This window comes from Natrix helvetica (genome assembly GCF_964273705.1).
Source record: "Natrix helvetica genome assembly, chromosome: Z".
Lineage (NCBI taxonomy): Eukaryota > Metazoa > Chordata > Lepidosauria > Squamata > Natricidae > Natrix > Natrix helvetica.
In genome coordinates, this window is record NC_138554.1 from 135,435,833 (window position 1) to 135,453,205 (window position 17,373).

At 40.8% G+C, this 17,373-nt stretch overlaps 1 protein-coding gene across 1 annotated transcript in view; it reads right to left on the reverse strand.

Annotated features, from left to right (window-relative positions):
• The window catches only part of LOC309401611 (sodium channel protein type 5 subunit alpha-like), a gene marked incomplete at its 5' end in the record, with an annotated part of 84,362 nt that overhangs the window by 14,014 nt on the left and 52,975 nt on the right, over nucleotides 1-17,373 (reverse strand). The window contains 10 exons of the mRNA XM_081970678.1: nucleotides 875-931; nucleotides 3,215-3,424; nucleotides 4,919-5,047; nucleotides 6,104-6,277; nucleotides 8,260-8,414; nucleotides 9,723-9,831; nucleotides 10,877-10,981; nucleotides 12,851-13,264; nucleotides 15,337-15,738; nucleotides 16,563-16,721. Coding sequence (XP_081826804.1) covers nucleotides 875-931; nucleotides 3,215-3,424; nucleotides 4,919-5,047; nucleotides 6,104-6,277; nucleotides 8,260-8,414; nucleotides 9,723-9,831; nucleotides 10,877-10,981; nucleotides 12,851-13,264; nucleotides 15,337-15,738; nucleotides 16,563-16,721 — 1,914 coding nt within the window. The remainder of the gene's footprint in view (nucleotides 1-874; nucleotides 932-3,214; nucleotides 3,425-4,918; nucleotides 5,048-6,103; nucleotides 6,278-8,259; nucleotides 8,415-9,722; nucleotides 9,832-10,876; nucleotides 10,982-12,850; nucleotides 13,265-15,336; nucleotides 15,739-16,562; nucleotides 16,722-17,373) is intronic.

Genomic DNA, 17,373 nt, shown 5'->3' on the forward strand with positions numbered 1-17,373 from the left:
TTATAGGGATCGGGTATGCCTCTCGACCAATCAGAGCGATACCTGTTTCCCGCCATAGCGGCGGACCAGAGAGGAGACTTGCCGCGATATATGTTAATATCTAACATTATTATTATCACAACTAGCCAAATATCCAACAGAAGCTATGAAAACAACTATTTCAGAGTTCCAAGCAGGGGATTTGGAAATCTAAATAACAAAATTATAGAGTTGGAAGGGATCTTAGAGGTCTTCTAGTCCAACCTCCTTCTAAAGCAGAAGACCCCGTACCATTCCAGACAAATCACTGTCCAATCTCTTCTTTAAAAACTCCAGTGATGGAGCACCCACATCTTCTGAAGGCAGGCTGTTACACTTTCCTATCTTATCCAGGAGCTGTAAGAGTGGCAAAGAATGGCTGGCTATAACATGGTGTCTTTCTTGTTGATTTAATCTAATCTGACCCATGATGGTTTATGAAGATGTATGACCCCCAGACGTTAAGCCTTAACAAAACCTGAGTTTTAAAAAAATCCTGGGCTAATTTAAATTTTTTTCTTTGCCATTGATTTCACCGGTGAGCTTTCTACATGGCATAAAAATATTACAGTCAAATTAGTATTTCCCAAATTTGGAATGAAATTTGAATATTCTTATTTTCTAGTACTTAATCCCAAACCTGTACCTGAACAATGTCAACTGATTAATGTCAATTCTTTACTGTTCTTCTTGCCACAATGTTGACCAGCTTTTAAAATCTGCTAATATTATCTCATAGCATCTCTGATGCTCAAGCTGGAAAATTATAGTTTTAGGGACAGTATTGCAAGATTGCTAACTGAAACAGGAAGATATCTAAAAAAAAGAAATATAGCAACTTCTTTTTACAGCTTACGCCATTAGGTGAATCTACCGCAGCATACATAATGTCCATCCAGCCTTTAAATGTTGCCTGGGGGGAAAAAAACAAATGGAGATATTATTAAGCCAAATTATTAAACTTTCCTATGCTTTTCCTCCTTGATTTGTCTTATACAGCTAGACTTTACTGTGTTCTCAAAAATCATTGCAAACTTTCCCCGGTCTGCCACTTCAGGACATCTTCTGTACTTAAAACAAAATTCATTTGTTTCTTTTTCTTTAGAAATATATAAAACCCTTAATGGGTGCAGATAACAAACATTCAGTTTTCTTGGACAAAACATAGAAATATAAAACAATGGAGTTACTTTTCCCTTACTGTATTTTTATTATTCCCACACCTTATTTATTATTCTGTATCTAATTTTTTTGCCCTATTTACTCCAAATATTACAACAGGGCTAGAGGATTTGAATTTGAAATGAAAGATCACAGAAAATTAAGAAGCGATGACAGTATTGACTTCACTTGATCCATCTGCTTCTTTTGATGTCCAGAACAGGATAAAAATAGAGACACAGATTTAGTCCTCCCATCCCACCTGGTTGACAAAGGAATAATTAAGAGAATCAGGCTTTCCATGATATGTAAAAGGGAAAAAAAATATTAGCTCAAAGCAGCAAGACTCGACTCCTTTTTAAATTAGGTAATGTTGTCTATATTTTTACTGCTAAAGTTAGGGGAATCAATTATGACCAGTGACGTGCAGTCAGGTGAGGCAAGTGAGGCACAGCCTCACCACTCTCATCATGAAAAAAAAAAGGAAAAGGAAAAAGCTGAGCTAGTTGCTGCCTCACCGTGGATGACTCTGCTTAACCTCACTGGTGCTCTCCCTCCCCAAGTGTAGTGACTTCCTCCCCAGGCCCCCATTCATTTCTCTCTCTCACACACACACAGCTGGATAAAACTATATAAAAATCTAGCCCAGCTTCACTGATTACAAGTTTGAAAAGGCAACGTGGCTCCACCTGCAATCAAACTACACTTGGGGAGGGAGAGCACAAGCGAGCACTGAGGAGACCACAGGAGGAGGCAGGAAGCCAAGCAAAGAGCCAAATCAAACTATACTTGGGGAGGGAGAGCACAAGTGAGCACTGAGGAGACCACAGGAGGAGGCAGGAAGCCAGGCAAAGAGCCATGCTGTAGTACACACACTTCCCCCCAGCCTTTTTCTTTTGGAAGGCTCGGCTCCCCTCCGGCTTCTCTGCCTCTCCTCTCACCCCAGCCTGCCAGCAGGAGGTGGTGGGTGGGCTTTATTGTGTTCCAGGCATTTCCCACCCAGACAGCAGGCTGCATTTGCAATGGTGGAGGTGTTTGGGAAAGGCAGCAGGGGAATGGGGGGGGGGGATGGCAGAGGAGCTGCTTTCAAGCCACTGGAAAAGATATCCAATCCAACTTTTGTGTGTGTGGGGGTTTGTTTGAGAGTGAGTGAGAGAGGGAAGGGGTAGGAGAGATACTCCAATCCAACTTCTGTGTGTGTGTGTGTGTGTGTGTGTGTGTGTGTGTGTGTGTGTGTGTTTGAGAGAGGGGGAGGAAGGGAGAGAGGGAGGAAGGAGGGGAAGGAGAAGAAAAAGAAAAAGAAAGAAGGAGCAAAGGAGAAAAACAAATGCTGTCGCTTTAAATTGGAACTGAGCATGCCTGGCTGTGGAATTCTGGGAGTTGAAGTCCACAAGTCTAAAAATATTTGAAACTCAGCACTGTGTCAGTGCCTCACTAGTCATAAACCTCACCGCACGTCACTGATTATGACCATTATTAATTTTATTTATAATGCAACTACAAGATTCATTTCTCTATTTCGCGAATACTGAGTTTAGATAACTACAGAAGCCAATCATGCTGCTACTAACCATAATCAACTAACTGTTCTACACTGCTGTGTAAACACAAATGTTGTGTTTGGACTTTGTTCAAATAGCACAAGGATATTTTAATTGTCTTATTTTCCACAGCACTGTTTTTTTTTAAAGCTCTCCTCATAACTTTTGCACCCTAAGCGAATCTCTCCACAATCAGCTATTAATAACATATTCTGCCTGCACACATCTGGCTGCACATATCTATATTAAATATAGCTCCAAAAGAACAACCAATCACACGACCGACTGACCACATTGGCACACAAGACATTTATAAGCTAAAGAGAACAGGACAAGAAAATCCTGCTGCTGATGTTACCTAGTCGGGTAACGAAATGTTCAGAAACTAAATTGAAACAAGCTTGGAGAGCAAACGACTATCAAAATCTAAAACCTGAGCTACAAGTATTTTCTATTATTCCAAAGATATTTAATATCCATTTTATTAAACATACCACTTGAAGGAGTGCCAGGTACCCATTCCCAACATGATTAAAGTTGATAGTCTTATTGATGCAACTATTCTTATTTTCAATGTTCCTACATGAAAATTTCCCTCCAAACAGTTGCACTCCTAAGATGTTAAATGGGAGCCAAAGTACAATGCAGACAAGAAGCACATTTCCAATGGAAGGGATAGCGCCGGCCAGTGCATTCACAACAACCTGAAAGAAAGAAAGAAAGAAAAGAAGGAAGGAAGGAAGGAAGGAAGGAAGGAAGGAAGGAAGGAAGGAAGGAAAATGGAGATACACAATCAGTTCCCATTGCAAGGACAAATAGTACAGACCATCCTTGATTTACCACCAGATTGAGCCCTGAATTTATGTTGCTAAGTGAGAAATTTCTTAAGTGAGCTTTGCCCCATTTTATGATTTTTCTTGCCACAATTGTTAAGTGAATCATTGCAGTTGTTAATTTACTAACACGGCGGTTAAGTGTTAAGTGAATCTGGCTTCCCTCATTGACTTTATTTGTCAGAAGATTACAAAAGGGGGATCACGTGACCCCGGGATACCGCAACTGTCATAAATATGAGTCAGTTGCCAAACACCTGAATTTTGATCACGTGACTATTGGGGATATGGTTGTGAGTGTGAAAAATGGTTATGTCACTTTTTTCAGTGCCATTGTAATATTAAACGGTCACTAAATGAACTGTTGCAAGTCGAGGACCACCTGTAGTATGAAGAAATGAGTACTCTCAAAGTCCGCACATCTTAAAGTTGCTAAGGTTGAGAAACACTGTCCTGGTAGAATAGTCTCCCCATAAGGTCCAGGTGTCTCAACTCAGACAAATCTTGGTCCATCCCAAACTTTACCTGCCCATAAATCTTAGACCAGCTAAATTTTCAAAGTGTTTTCCTTATCCTTCATTAAAAATCAGGGGAATCTGGGAGAAAAGCAGATGGGCCAAAAAAAACAACAACAACCAGAATACATGAGTTAAAAGCTTCAAACCACGTCAGGCAAGGTGGCAGGTGCTGCTATGTATCCAGAGAATGATCCCCCCCACCCCACAGGGCAGTACTTTGAATAATAAATTCCTAATCTAAAAATGAAGTATGTTAGGTAAAGCAGCATTATTCAAATATATGGCTGAATTTGACTAGGGTAGCAACAAATGTTTTTCATTAGAATCTTCCTTAGAATCTTAAATGTTCTCTAATATTCCTGCAATACTCAAAACAGAAAGAGAAGGAGCCATGGCTGAAATAATGCATCAGTCCTATACATCTGAAATAAAACAATATCTAGTTCCAAAAGATAGGCATACAGTATTTGAAATATAATCTTTGGAAGAGGGGGGGAGGGAGGGAGAGAAGGAAGGAGAGAAGGAGGGAGAGAATGAAGGAGGGAGAGAACGAAGGAAGGAGGGAGGGTGGGAAAGAAGGAGGGAGGGAAGGAACGAATGAGGGGGAGGGAGGGAGAGAAGGAAGGAGGAAGGGAAGGGGAGGAGAGGGAGGAAGAAAGGAGGAAAAAAGGGAGGGAGAGAAGGAAGGAGGGAGGAGGGATAAGGAGGGGTGGGATGATAGAAGGAGAGTGAAGAAGAGAAAAAAGAGGGAGGGAGGGAAGGAGAGGAAGGGAGAGAAGAAAGGAGGGGTGAAGGAGGGAGGGAGGGAGGGAGGAAGGAGAGGGAGGGAGGGAAGAAGATTTAATACCTTTATTCCTTTAAATCTGGACAGTGCTCGGAGAGGTCTGAGGGCCCTCAATGTTCTTAAAGATTTTGTGGAGATCTTACTGTCACACACTTTTGTCGTTGGCATAGGTTTCAACATAGGCAAAGAAACCTGTGAAAAACAGGAAAAGTACAATTGAACTGCAAAAAGACAACTTGTAATTCTGGTTTACTTCCTGGAAAAACCATGCTAAGAGGTTTAGCAAATATCAAATGTATGCTTCCTATGAAAGCCTTACTCTTTAGTTTCCTCTCCCACATACCCACCCCATTTTAATGTTGTCTCCTTTTATTGCCTTCACTAGCTTAGAATCATAGAATCATACAACATCAGAGTTGGAAGGGACCTTGGAGGTCCTCTAGTCTAACCTTCTGCTCAAGAGATCCTTTAACATTTCAGACAAATGATTATCCAGTCTCTTTTCAAAAACCGCCAGTGATGGAATAACCACAACCTTTGAAGACAATCTGTTCTGGTCACTACTAGGATATTTCTCCTTAGCTTTAGGCTGTTTCTCTCCTTGATTAGTTTCCATCCGTTGCTTCTTGTCCTGCTCTCAGGTGATTTGGAGAATCTTCTTTGTGGCAGCCTCTCAAATACTGGAAGACTGCTATCATGTCACACCTAGTCCTTCTTGTCATTAAACCAGACATACCCAATTCCATCAACCGTTCTTCATATGCTTTAGCCTCCAGTCCCCTAATCATCTTTGTGGCTCTTCTCTGCATGCTTTCTATAATCTCAACATCTTTTTTACATCGTGGTGACCAAAACTGGATACAATATTCCAAGTGTGGATTTACCAAGGCCTTATAAAGTGGTACTAGTACTTCATGTGATTCTATCCTTCTGTTAATGCAGCCTAGGACTGTGTTGGCTGCTTTTGGCTGCTGCCACATACTGCTGACTCATATGTAAGTGATTTTCTAATAGGACTCCAAGTTCCCTCTCGCAGTTCACTGTTATTGAGCCAAGATTCACCTAATCAGTACTTGAACATTTGTTTTTGGTGCCTAAGTGTAACACCTTACTTTTCTCTACATTGAACTTCATTTTGTTAGATATAGGAAATGGGAATGGTTTTTCTCAGGCTTTCTATGTGAGAAACTACTTTTCCTATTTCCACATTGCAGCAATGCACCCAACAAGAAAATACATGGTACTCACACACACAATAAAGAAATCAAGAATACACCAGCCATCAGTAAAATATTTTCTAAAGCCGTAGGCCACCCATTTGAGAAGCATCTCCAGGAAAAAGATACAGAAAAAGAATACATCGGCATAGCTGAGAATTTTTTGTATGATCTTTCTTGTAGTGAGATAAATGTCTTCAAAGATCTGGAATTATAAATCAGAAGTCATTTAGACCAGTGTTTTTCAACCTTTTTTGGGCAAAGGCACACTTGTTTCATGAAAAAAATCACGAGGCACACCACCATTAGAAAATGTTAAAAAATTTAACTCTGTGCCTATATTGACTATATATAAAGTAATTCTCTTGAATAGGAATCAAATAAACACAAAGAAAGTATTTTATAATTACTTTATTATGAAATAGTAAGTAAACAGAAATATGAAAAATTATAAAATACTTTATTCAGTGCGCAACCTGGGCAAAATTGGCTCTTAAGACTGGTGGACTTCAACTCCCAGAATTCTGAGAGTTGAAGTCCACCAAGGGCATCAATCATATTAGCCCAGGCAGGGATCTGCAAAATTGGCTCTTAAGACTGGTGGACTTCAACTCCCAGAATTCTGAGAATTGAAGTCCACCAGTCTTAAAACAGCCACCTTTGCAGACCTCTGTGTTAGCCCAAAGCCTGGCGCTGGGCGGGCCTTGCTCCCTCATTGGTGGAACCCCAAGAAGCGAGGAGGGAGAAAAAGAGACGGAGGCAAGGAGCTTTTCCCCCTCCCCCGCAAAAATCTTATCAGGGAGCCGGCGGGCAGTTGCAAATTAGCTGATCACGCGGCGTGATCGGCTAATTTGCTACTGCCCGCCTGGCTCCCCGGTTAGATTTTTGCTGGGAGGAGGCGGGGGGGGGAAGCTCCTTAGCCTCCGTTTCTTTTTCTGCCTCCTCGCTTCTCGTCCCCGCCAGACGGATCTGATCGGAACGCCCGTGTGCAAGAGGCGAGCCCTTACTTTTATTATTACTTTTCAATTTTTCCCATGGCACACCAGGCAACATCTCGCGGCACACTAGTGTGCCGCAGAACAGTGGTTGAAAAACACTGATTTAGACTATAATAAAATCAAATACCTTATCTGCAGACCCTTCACATCCTGGACAAAACTATTCTGACTCCTCCCCTTAGGAAGCCAGGATAGGGCATTGTATGCCAAGATAAAGTAAAATGTAAAGGTTCCCCTCGCACATATGTGCTAGTTGCTCCTGACTCTAGGGGGCAGTGCTCATCTCCGTTTCAAAGCCGAAGAGCCAGCACTGTCCGAAGTCGTATCTGTGGTCATGTGGCCGCCATGACTAAACACCCAAGGCACACGGAATGCTAGTACCTTCCCACCAAAGGTGGTCCCTATTTTTCTACTTGCATTTTTACGTGCTTTCAAAGTTCTAGGTTGGCAGAAGTAATGGGAGCTCACTCGGTTATACTGCTCTAGGGATTTGAAACACCAAACTGCCAACCTTTCTGATAGACAAGCTCAGCATCTTAACCACTGAGCCACCGCGTCCCTTGCATGCCAAGATAGCTAGACACAAAGATTTCCCCCCACACACACACACAGTGTCATCACTGCTGAACACATAATCCTTAAGTATTGCCCTATGTCTAAGTATATTTACCCATGTAGTAAGGATTTATTGCTATGGTATGTCTCATCTTTTCATCTACCTTCTCCTATTGGTATCTTAAGATTATATTACTTTGTTGTTTGTACAGTATGTACACTGAGAGTTTATGCACTGGAGACAAATTCCTTGTGTGTCCAATCACACTTAGCCAAATAAAGCTATTCTGTTCTGTTCTACTCTGCCCTATTCTTGTATTTTATGATTTATATTGTTCTGTTGTTCCCTAGTATGATTTGATTACTTATTGGTAACCTATGACTATCACTGTTATATCTTTTTATTCTTGATGAATGTATTCTATATTATTTTTCTTTATGTACACTGAGAGCATATGCACCAAAGACTAATTCCTTGTGTGTCCAATCACACTTGGCCAATAAAGAATTATATTCTACTCTGTTCTGTTCTGTATTCCGTATTCCAGTCTAGTTTAGTATCTGTATTATTAAAATCTTATTAACAGCAGAAGGTAAAGAAAAGCAGAGTTGATTCAAAGTATAGTAAACTTACCAGAGCACCACTGCTCAGTAATATCATGAATATAATGAAGGATTCAAACCAATTATGTTTGATAATTTTGTAACAGGTTTTTCTAAATCTCCACCAAGTGTTCCCTGGAAATGTATCTGTATTCACTCTGCAGCATGGAAACAATTTCATGAAGACTGAAATAAAGAACATAGAAATTATTAGTTCTTGAAAATGGATCAGGACCCAATCCATTCCTGGGCTCTTTTTTTCTTTTTCTTTTTTGCAGTCATAGGACATAGGTCAGTGATGGCGCACCTTTTTTGGCTTGCGTGCCAAAAATGGGGGGAGCGCAGGGGGGTCGTGTGCGGGCGTGCCACAGCCATAAAGCTATGTGCACGACCCAGCGTACATGCGCCCCCCCCATTTTTAGCACACTTTTTTCACCCTCCCCAGGCTCCAGAGGCTTTTTAGGAGCCTGGGGAGGGCAAAAATAGCGTCCCCCTTCCCTGAAGTCTCTGGAGCGCGAAAAATGAGCCATATGGGCAAATTGGAAGTTCGGGAACAGAGTTCTGGTTTGCTCATAGGACCGGTTTTTGCCCTCCGGAGCCTTCAGGAGGCTTCCCTGAAAGCTCCATAGGATTAAAAAACGACCCTATGCGCAAACCGGAAGTCACTTCCGGTTTGCTCGTAGGGGCGGTTTTAGCCCTCTGGAGGGCTCAGGAGCTTCAGGAGGCTTTCATGAAGGCTCCGGAGGACAAAAAACAAGTCAATGGTATTTGTGACACATCTTTAAATGTTCAGTTGAACCACAAACAACAAACCAGTACAGAGAGTGACTAATTCAGCACAAGAAACCATTGGTTGCCCCCTAACACCACTGGATGACATTACCAAGTCTCGCTGCTTTAGCAGAGTAAGGAAGACACTCGGGATGATTCACACCCTGACCAGTGTCTTTTTTCAGTTTTACCATCGGGTAGAAGACATCGAAGTATAGTTAGCTGGACTATAGGTTTAAAAACAGCTTCTACCCATAGGCTGTCAGACTCCTAAACACAATATAGCACCACAAACAGATTAATTTCAGTGTAATGTGTAATATGTATTTACCATGATATAATATCATACACTAGATCAGAAGTCTTCAAACTTGGCAATTTAAAGTCTTGTGGACTTCAACTCCCAGAATTCTCCAGCCATCTATGCTGTGGAAGTGTGTGCTGGCTGGAGAATTCTGGGAGTTGAAGTCCACAAGTCTTACAGTTGCCAAATTTGGGGACCCCTGCACCAGAGTAATGTACATGTTGCACAGAATATGATGTACATATGGAAATGTATGACTCGTTTTTTCCCCTAACTACTTGTATAAGGATTATTCTTTATATTATTCATGTTGTCTTGTATTCTTGTGTGGACTGCACCAGTAGAGGCAAAACCAATTTCGTTGTATACATGATGTATAATGACAATAAAGGCTTTGAACTTTGAACTTTGGCCTTCACCTTGTGGGAAACAGTCCTGAGGTTCCTTCTTGATTTCAGGCATGTGAAGGATAGGAGATCTCTGATCCACTGTGCTGATTTCTGAACAGCTTGTATCATAATCTGATATCTGGATATGAGAAAAGAAAAACCAAAATCAACTTATGAGGAATTAAGGCAGCTCAACACATTATTCAGGAACATTCTATTCATGATAGGAAAAGAAAAAGGTTGAAACTCAACATACTTTTTAACACAGCTTTGAGATCTCCAAGTAGCATGCAGAAAATCTTCTACGATACATAGGAAATTTATCCATGGCTTAAGCCACAAGAAAAATATGATTTGAGGACTATCTGGATCTGGAGATATTCTACTTTTGGTTCTGGATGACATTATACTGCCCCAAACTGCTCATGTGCAAAATACAGAATAACAGAGTTGGAAAAAAACTTGGAGGTCATCTAGTCCAACCCCCTGCTCAAGCAGGAGACCCTGAAATTTCCATTCCAGACAAATGGCGGCCCGATCTATTTTTAAAAACCTCCAGTGATGGAGCGCCCACAACTTCTGGAGGCAAGCTACTGAATGTACATATGTATTTCCTACTGTAACTGACCTATTTATTCTGTGTTTCATTATAAGGTTTTCCAAAATTGAGTCATTGTTTGTACATTTCATGGGCTGCCCTGAATCATGTGTCGATGGGTGGCTACATAAGTCAATTACATAAATAAAGCAAATTAATGAGTGAAATGCAAAAAGCTTTATTCAATGTTTTCCTTGTTGCTACGATAGGACAATGTGTCCTGAACTGAGAGTATTTGGAGTTTATAGAATTAGAGTTCCTACGGGGTTTATTGTCCACTCAAATGACATACCTCTGAAGAACGGATGCTATTTGCTTGGATTTTAAATTCAAAATTCAATTGGTAGTAAAGTATCATATGGGGGACTCCTTGTCCCACACACACAAACTCAGTTCTGCCTTTCCCTGCTTACCAGAAGAGCCCACTGCATGCCAAAGGGGTGAGACAAAATAAATAAATAAATCTGGATCCCTTTTGTAAGAGTAACCTAAGAATGGTAACTTCTCTGGTCAAATTTTAGAGAATGCAAAATACCAGTTTCTCAGCAAGTAATGAAGGTATCTCGATCATTTTTATTTGGTTTACCTTGGGAACATCCCAAGACCAAATACTTGTAGCTTCAGAAACTTGAGAAGAAAGTCTTCGATTTTGGCCTTGGCATATTTCCCTCCTTTTTCGCAGATTGTTCTCCTAGAAAAAGACAGCCAAGAAACAGTTTGCTTCACCGAAATGTTTTGTTCTTCATGTTCCTCCAACGCTAAGAAGTTCCATCCCAAACATAAAATGATATTAAAAGCAGTAAAGAAATGACAAAATCTTAAACGTATATTCTGAAATATTATGAATGAAATGAACACACAAAAGTAAATTATGTCATCCACGTCATTTGGCCATGAAACATGCATTGCTTTGTATTGTATAAGCATATTAGAGCCATATTTGGATTATTCAAAAGGTTTGTTGAACTATTGGCCATGGGTCCCTCCAGCAGCCAAATCAGAGGAGGAGGAGGTAATTCTCAACTTCAACCATTCTTTAGCGATCATTCCAAGTCACAACAGCACTGAAACAGGGACCTGCAACCAGTTCTCATATTTATGACTGGTGCAATACAAGTAGTCCTCAACTTACAACAGTTTGTTTGGTGACCATTCAAAGTTACAATGGCACTGAAAAAAGGGACTTATGACCATTTCTCACACTTAAGACCGTTGCAGCATCCCCAAGGTTATGTGCATTTGGATGCTTGACAACTAACTCACATTTATGACGGTTGCAGGGTCCCAGGGTCAAGTAACTTCCCCTTTTGCAAACTTTTGACAAGCAAAGTCCAGGGAGAAGCCAGATTCACATAACAACCTTGTTACTAATTTAACAACTGCAGTGATTCACTTAACAAATGTGTCAAAAGAAGTCATAAAATGGGGCAAAATTTCTCACTTCGCAATGTAAATTTGAAGCTCAGTTGTGGTCATAAGCTGAGGGCTACCTATATCCCATGATCAAAAATCAGGTGCTCAGCCACTGGAATGTATTTATGCTGGGTGCAGCATCCTGAGGTCACATGATCCCCATAGACAATCTTCCCTGGCAGTTTCCAGCAAGCAAACTCAATGGGGGAAGCAAGACTCACTTAATGACTGCATGATTCATTACAGTGAAGTGCTTAACAACTGTGGTAAAATCAGGCACGATTCACTTAACAACTGACCTGTCTAACAGCAGAAAATTGGTCCCAATTAATTACAAGACTACTTGAAATCATTATTTTTCAATTGTGTCATCCTGGCAAAGAGCTTTTATTACCAACTAGTTGATAACCTGGCGTTGCCCGGGTATTTATTTATAGGGGGAAAATGTCCGAACCAAACGTAATTTCTAATGTTGGATTTTCCCCCTTACCAGAGGGGGGGGGGGCTTGTGCTGTACTGTGAAGCTGTTACCATGGCAACTTCTCTGCGTTGTACAGGGAAAGCCATTTTACGGCAGTACAGTAGAAGTCATTTTAAGGCAAAACAGGGTTTACCTTAGTAGAACACTCGCCCTGAGGGGTGTTAGGGATGTCTTATCCCCACAGTATTTGTTTCCAGAGAGTAAGCCATCTGTGTATCATGTTTGGTTGAAATTGCTTGAGGCGTTCCAGAGTTATGCTGGAACACACACACATGCAGTTATACGTGTGTGTGTGTGTGTGTGTGTGTGTGTAGAAATAAAATAGAAAATAGAATAGAATAGAACTGAACAGAACAGAACAAGATAGATAGATAGATAGATAGATAGATAGATAGATAGATAGACAGACAGACAGACAGACAGACAGACAGACAGACAGACAGACAGACAGACAGACAGACAGATTAACCTGTTTCATCCCTTCAGATGCCTCCAAAGTTAACTACTGCTAATAGAAAATTTGTTTGGTACATGTCAACAAAAAAGGAAGCCAATACAGAACCACATAAAAAATAGAAAGAAATTTTTCCCAATTGTTTAATTATACTTTATAGGGGGAATCTCCCCCCTCCCTGCCCCCCGCAAGTTAGGATAATGGTTTCCTACCAGGGTACAAAGGTCCATGTCCTCAACACTTATTGTCTCCAGTTCAGCCAGGGGGATAGTGGGAATCTCCCTGTAATCTGTCACGAAATCTTCCTGCTTTCTATCCCACGGAAGTTTATCCCAATTCCCGAAGGATTCCTTGCTAGCAGAGTTCTCCGAGATCTCTTTCATATGTTCAGAATCACAGGACCTTTCAATGGCAGTTGTCTCGTTCTTTTTCTTTGGGCCTGTTATCCTCAGCTTCTTCAGGAAGACATGGCAACACAAATCCCACAGGAAAAGTCTAACAAATCGCAGCCCCCTCTGAATCAGGGCTAAAGACTTTCCAGGCTCAGGTTTGTGGTCGTCTATTTCTATTTCGGAATCGCTACTACTGAAGGAACTCAGCAGCAGAGCGATAAAGAGGTTGAGGACCTGAGTGTGGGGAAAAGCAATATTTTTTAAAATATAAAGAGTAAGAGACAAGTACCGTATTTTTCGGAGTATAAGATGCTCCAAAGTATAAGATGTACCTAGCTTTTGGGGAGAAAAACAAGAAAAAAAATCTACCTCTGCCTCCCAGCAATTTGCCTCCTTGCAGCAAAGAGCATGTTTCAGTTTCAATTTCAGCACAGCCTGATTAACACAAGCAGCTAATTGTTGGTTGGATCGGCCTCCCGATGATCAGTTGTTTCAGGCTGCAGGGATTGCCATAGTCTATTGCCATCTATGCGTGCCCCATTTTCAGCCTCTGCACGCCCCTTTTTCAGCTTCTGCGCACCTCATTTTCCACCCATTCCGGGTGGCAGGGATCGGAATGGGTGGAAAATGGAGTGCATGGAGGCCGAAAACAGGGTGCACGGAGGCGGCACTAAGCAATGGTAATCCCAGCAGCTTGAAACAGCTGATGGACAGGAGGGCGATCCAACCGACACTCAGTTGCTTATGCTAATCAAGCTTCGCTGAAGCTGAAACTGAAACAGGCTGTTTGCTGTTTGCTGCAAGGAGGCAAATTGCTGGGAGGCAGAGGCCAAAGGGTGAGGGCCGGCAAGGGGGGGGGCGCTACATTTGACATATAAGATGCATCCAAATTTTCACCCTCTTTTAGGGGGGAAAGTGCATCTTATACTCCGAAAAATATGATAGTCCTCGACTTACAACCATTAACTTAGTGACCACTTGAAGACAACAGCACTAAAAAAGGGACTTAGGACCATTTTTCATACTGATGACCATTGCAGAATCCCCATGGTCACATGATCAAAAATAAGAGACTTGATAACTGTCTTACATTTATGACAACTGGAGTGTCCAAGAATCATATGATCCCCTTATGAGATCAAGCAAAGTCAATGGTTTCACAGATTCACTTTTGGGAGAAGAGCGACATATAAATCCAATAAATCAAATCAAATCAATTTGCATGTTTGGCAATTGGCATGTACTTAGGACCTGTCCTGGGGTCGTGATCCCCTTTTGTGACCTTCTGGCAAGCAAAATCAGTGGGGAAGCTAGATTCACTTTACAACTGTGTTACCAACTGAACAGCTGCAGGGATTCACTTAACAATGATGACAAGAAAGGTTGTAAAATGGAGCACAATGCAATTAACAATTTAACAACTATCTCGCTTAGCAACAGAAATGGTCTCAGTTGAAGACTACCTGTATTGTAAAAGGTTATCAGCTCTGATAAAAGTGCAAGATTGAGGAAGCAAATAAACAGAAAGTCTAATAAACAAATATATAAAAATTCACAGTATGCATTATTCCAGAAGTAAATCATATCACTGTTTGATTAATAAAGTTTTTTATTTTTTGTTCTCTATATATACATTCACATAATTATTATTCTTTTTTTAACATTCATAATTCTAATACACTTGTCATTCCATTTATAGAACTGTAATATTCCATTCGGGTTGGTTTTTTTACCATCTCTTGCCTATTTTGACACCAACTTCTTCTCCTTTCCTTTTCTCCCTCCCTTCTCTACTTCCTTCCTTCCTTTTTTCCCTTCCTTCTTCCCTTACCTCTCGCCTCGTCCTCTCTTCCTCTTTCCCTTCCTACCCTCTCTCCTTCTCTCCTTCTCCCTTCCATCTTCCTCTCCTCCTCACTATCTTCCTTCCCTCCTCTTCTTCTCATCTCCTCTCCTCTCTTCCTTTCTCTCCATTCTCTACTTTCTTCTTTTCTCCTTTTCTTTCCCTTCCTTCTTCAATCATTTCACTGTTTACAGAAGAAATTACCATGTTTCCCCAAGAATAAGACTTGGCCTTATTTTCGGGGAGATCTTATTAGTTTTGAGATTCAAGTGGTGGCGAGCGTGGTCACCTCATGGCTGCTGCTGTGTTGCAATATTTTCAGGGAGGGCTCATTATCGGGGGAGTCTTTTTTTTGGAGAAACAGGGTAGATGACAGGACTTTGGAGGGGAAAGTTCTCCTCCTCATTTTGTTAACCGAGAAAGGCTCCAATTTAAATTGCCCTGACAAAAATATTTGGAAACTTACCACCAGGTTTCCTAAAACCAGGACCAGCATGAACAGAATTATGCACCGTCCTTCCCCGGCAATTTGCATGCATTCCCACATGGTGGAAATCCATTCTCCGCACAGAATTCGGAATATAATAAGGAATGAATGTAAAAAATCTTTCATATGCCAACGCAACTGGCATGTCTCAGAACTATTATGGAAAGGACAATCTGGCACACCGTCGTCATTGCAGATGCTAGCGTTAGCAGCAACAGTGCTGTAGTAATTCCCAAAGGCTTGTTTGCCAACCACGGCAAAAATGAATACAGTGAATATCAGAACAAGGGTGAGGTTACCCAGTGGGCCTACTGATTTCAACATTATTTTCATAAGCTTATTTAAAGCTGGCCAAAATTTTGAAAGTTTGAAGATTCTCAGCTGTTGGGGATAAGACAGGGTTGGGGAGGAAAGGAAAAAACAGAGAAATCCAGCAGTTAGATTTGAGTTTTATACTATGCACACAGTTCATCCTTTCTGACTGGGAGATGCATTTCACCTCCTAGTTCTGGCACAGATTTGTAGCAATCGTGAGGTCCTCGTAGGGCCTTAAATTCTGCATTCCACCCCACGACCAATGGTGCTGCAGAGAGAATAAATGTGATGGTGGAGCGCTACTTAAGGTGCTACATTCAATACCAGCAGACTGATTGGGCTGACTTACTCCCCTTCATTGAAGCTGCATATAATAATGCAGTGCACAACAGTCTGGTCTGATAAAATAAATGTATCAGACTATTCATACCAAAAGGAAGTTCAAAATGCCCTTTTGTATAAACACTCACTTGTATAAGAGGATGACATTTACATCTGAAATTATATATAGTACATGTTGTCATTAATGATTCAGAGAGAATTACAAATGCTTCCTGATGCCAGCAAATGCTATCTGAATCAACCGGTAAATATGCTGCTTCATATGGTGTTTCTCTGGTGACTAGCTATTCTATCAGGCCCGCTCAAGAGAAGAGGATCCTATCAACAAGAGAGAATTGTCATTATTATATATTATTGGATCTCACCTTGTACTGTACCAAGACAACAACACAGAATATGCATCCGGCAAAAACTGGCAAAATTATTGCCAAAAATAAGGCACTTCATTATTCAAATTTAGCATTCTAATTCGTTTCCTTTAAAAAGTAAGAGTTTGTTCACAGGATGGACATAAAAGATTTATACTTGACTGAAAATCAAATTATTACCGTTCTGAAAATTGGTGACCGCATTTTCAGAAACAGGTTTATTATGCTTATAATAACCACAGTGAAGTCAAACACATTCCAGGAGCACTGAAAATAGTAATACGGATCCAGGGCAATCATCTTGAGGACCATTTCTGCCGTAAAAATGGCAGTGAATACCTGCAAAAAAAATACATCAGAACTATGAAATACTGATGGCTCCAGATTTGTTATTGCAAAAGGCAAAGTCTATTTATTTATTTATTTATTAGATTTTTATCCCCCCTTTATTAGTTCATAAGTAACTCAAGATGGTGAACATCTTCTGATTTTCCCAATAATAACAAACTTGTGAGTTGAGTTTTGCTGAGAGACATTGACTGGCCCAAAATCACACATCTGGCTTTCATGCGTAAGGTGGGACTAGAACTCCCTGTTTCTTGGTGATTGACCCAAAGTCACCCAGATGGCTTTCATGCCTATGGAAGGATTATAATTGTACTATTTCCTTTTTTCATCTCACTGCCCTTCCAGGGGCATGTAATGGGTAGGCATTAAAGGCATTAAAAATATATATAATGTACTGTTAGAAAGAGATTCAGAAAGTGAACTGGTTAAGGATTGTATGATTAAATGGGCTCAGAATTTTGGTGAAGTGGTCATGTTGGAAACGTGGGAAAAAATATGGGTTCAGAATGTTAAATTTACACAGTCACAGAATTTAAGGGAGAACTTTTATAAAATGTTTTACAGATGGCATTTAGATCCTAAAAAATTATCATGCATGTACCCAAATGTTCAACCAAAATGTTGGAGATGCGGGTGCCTAGAT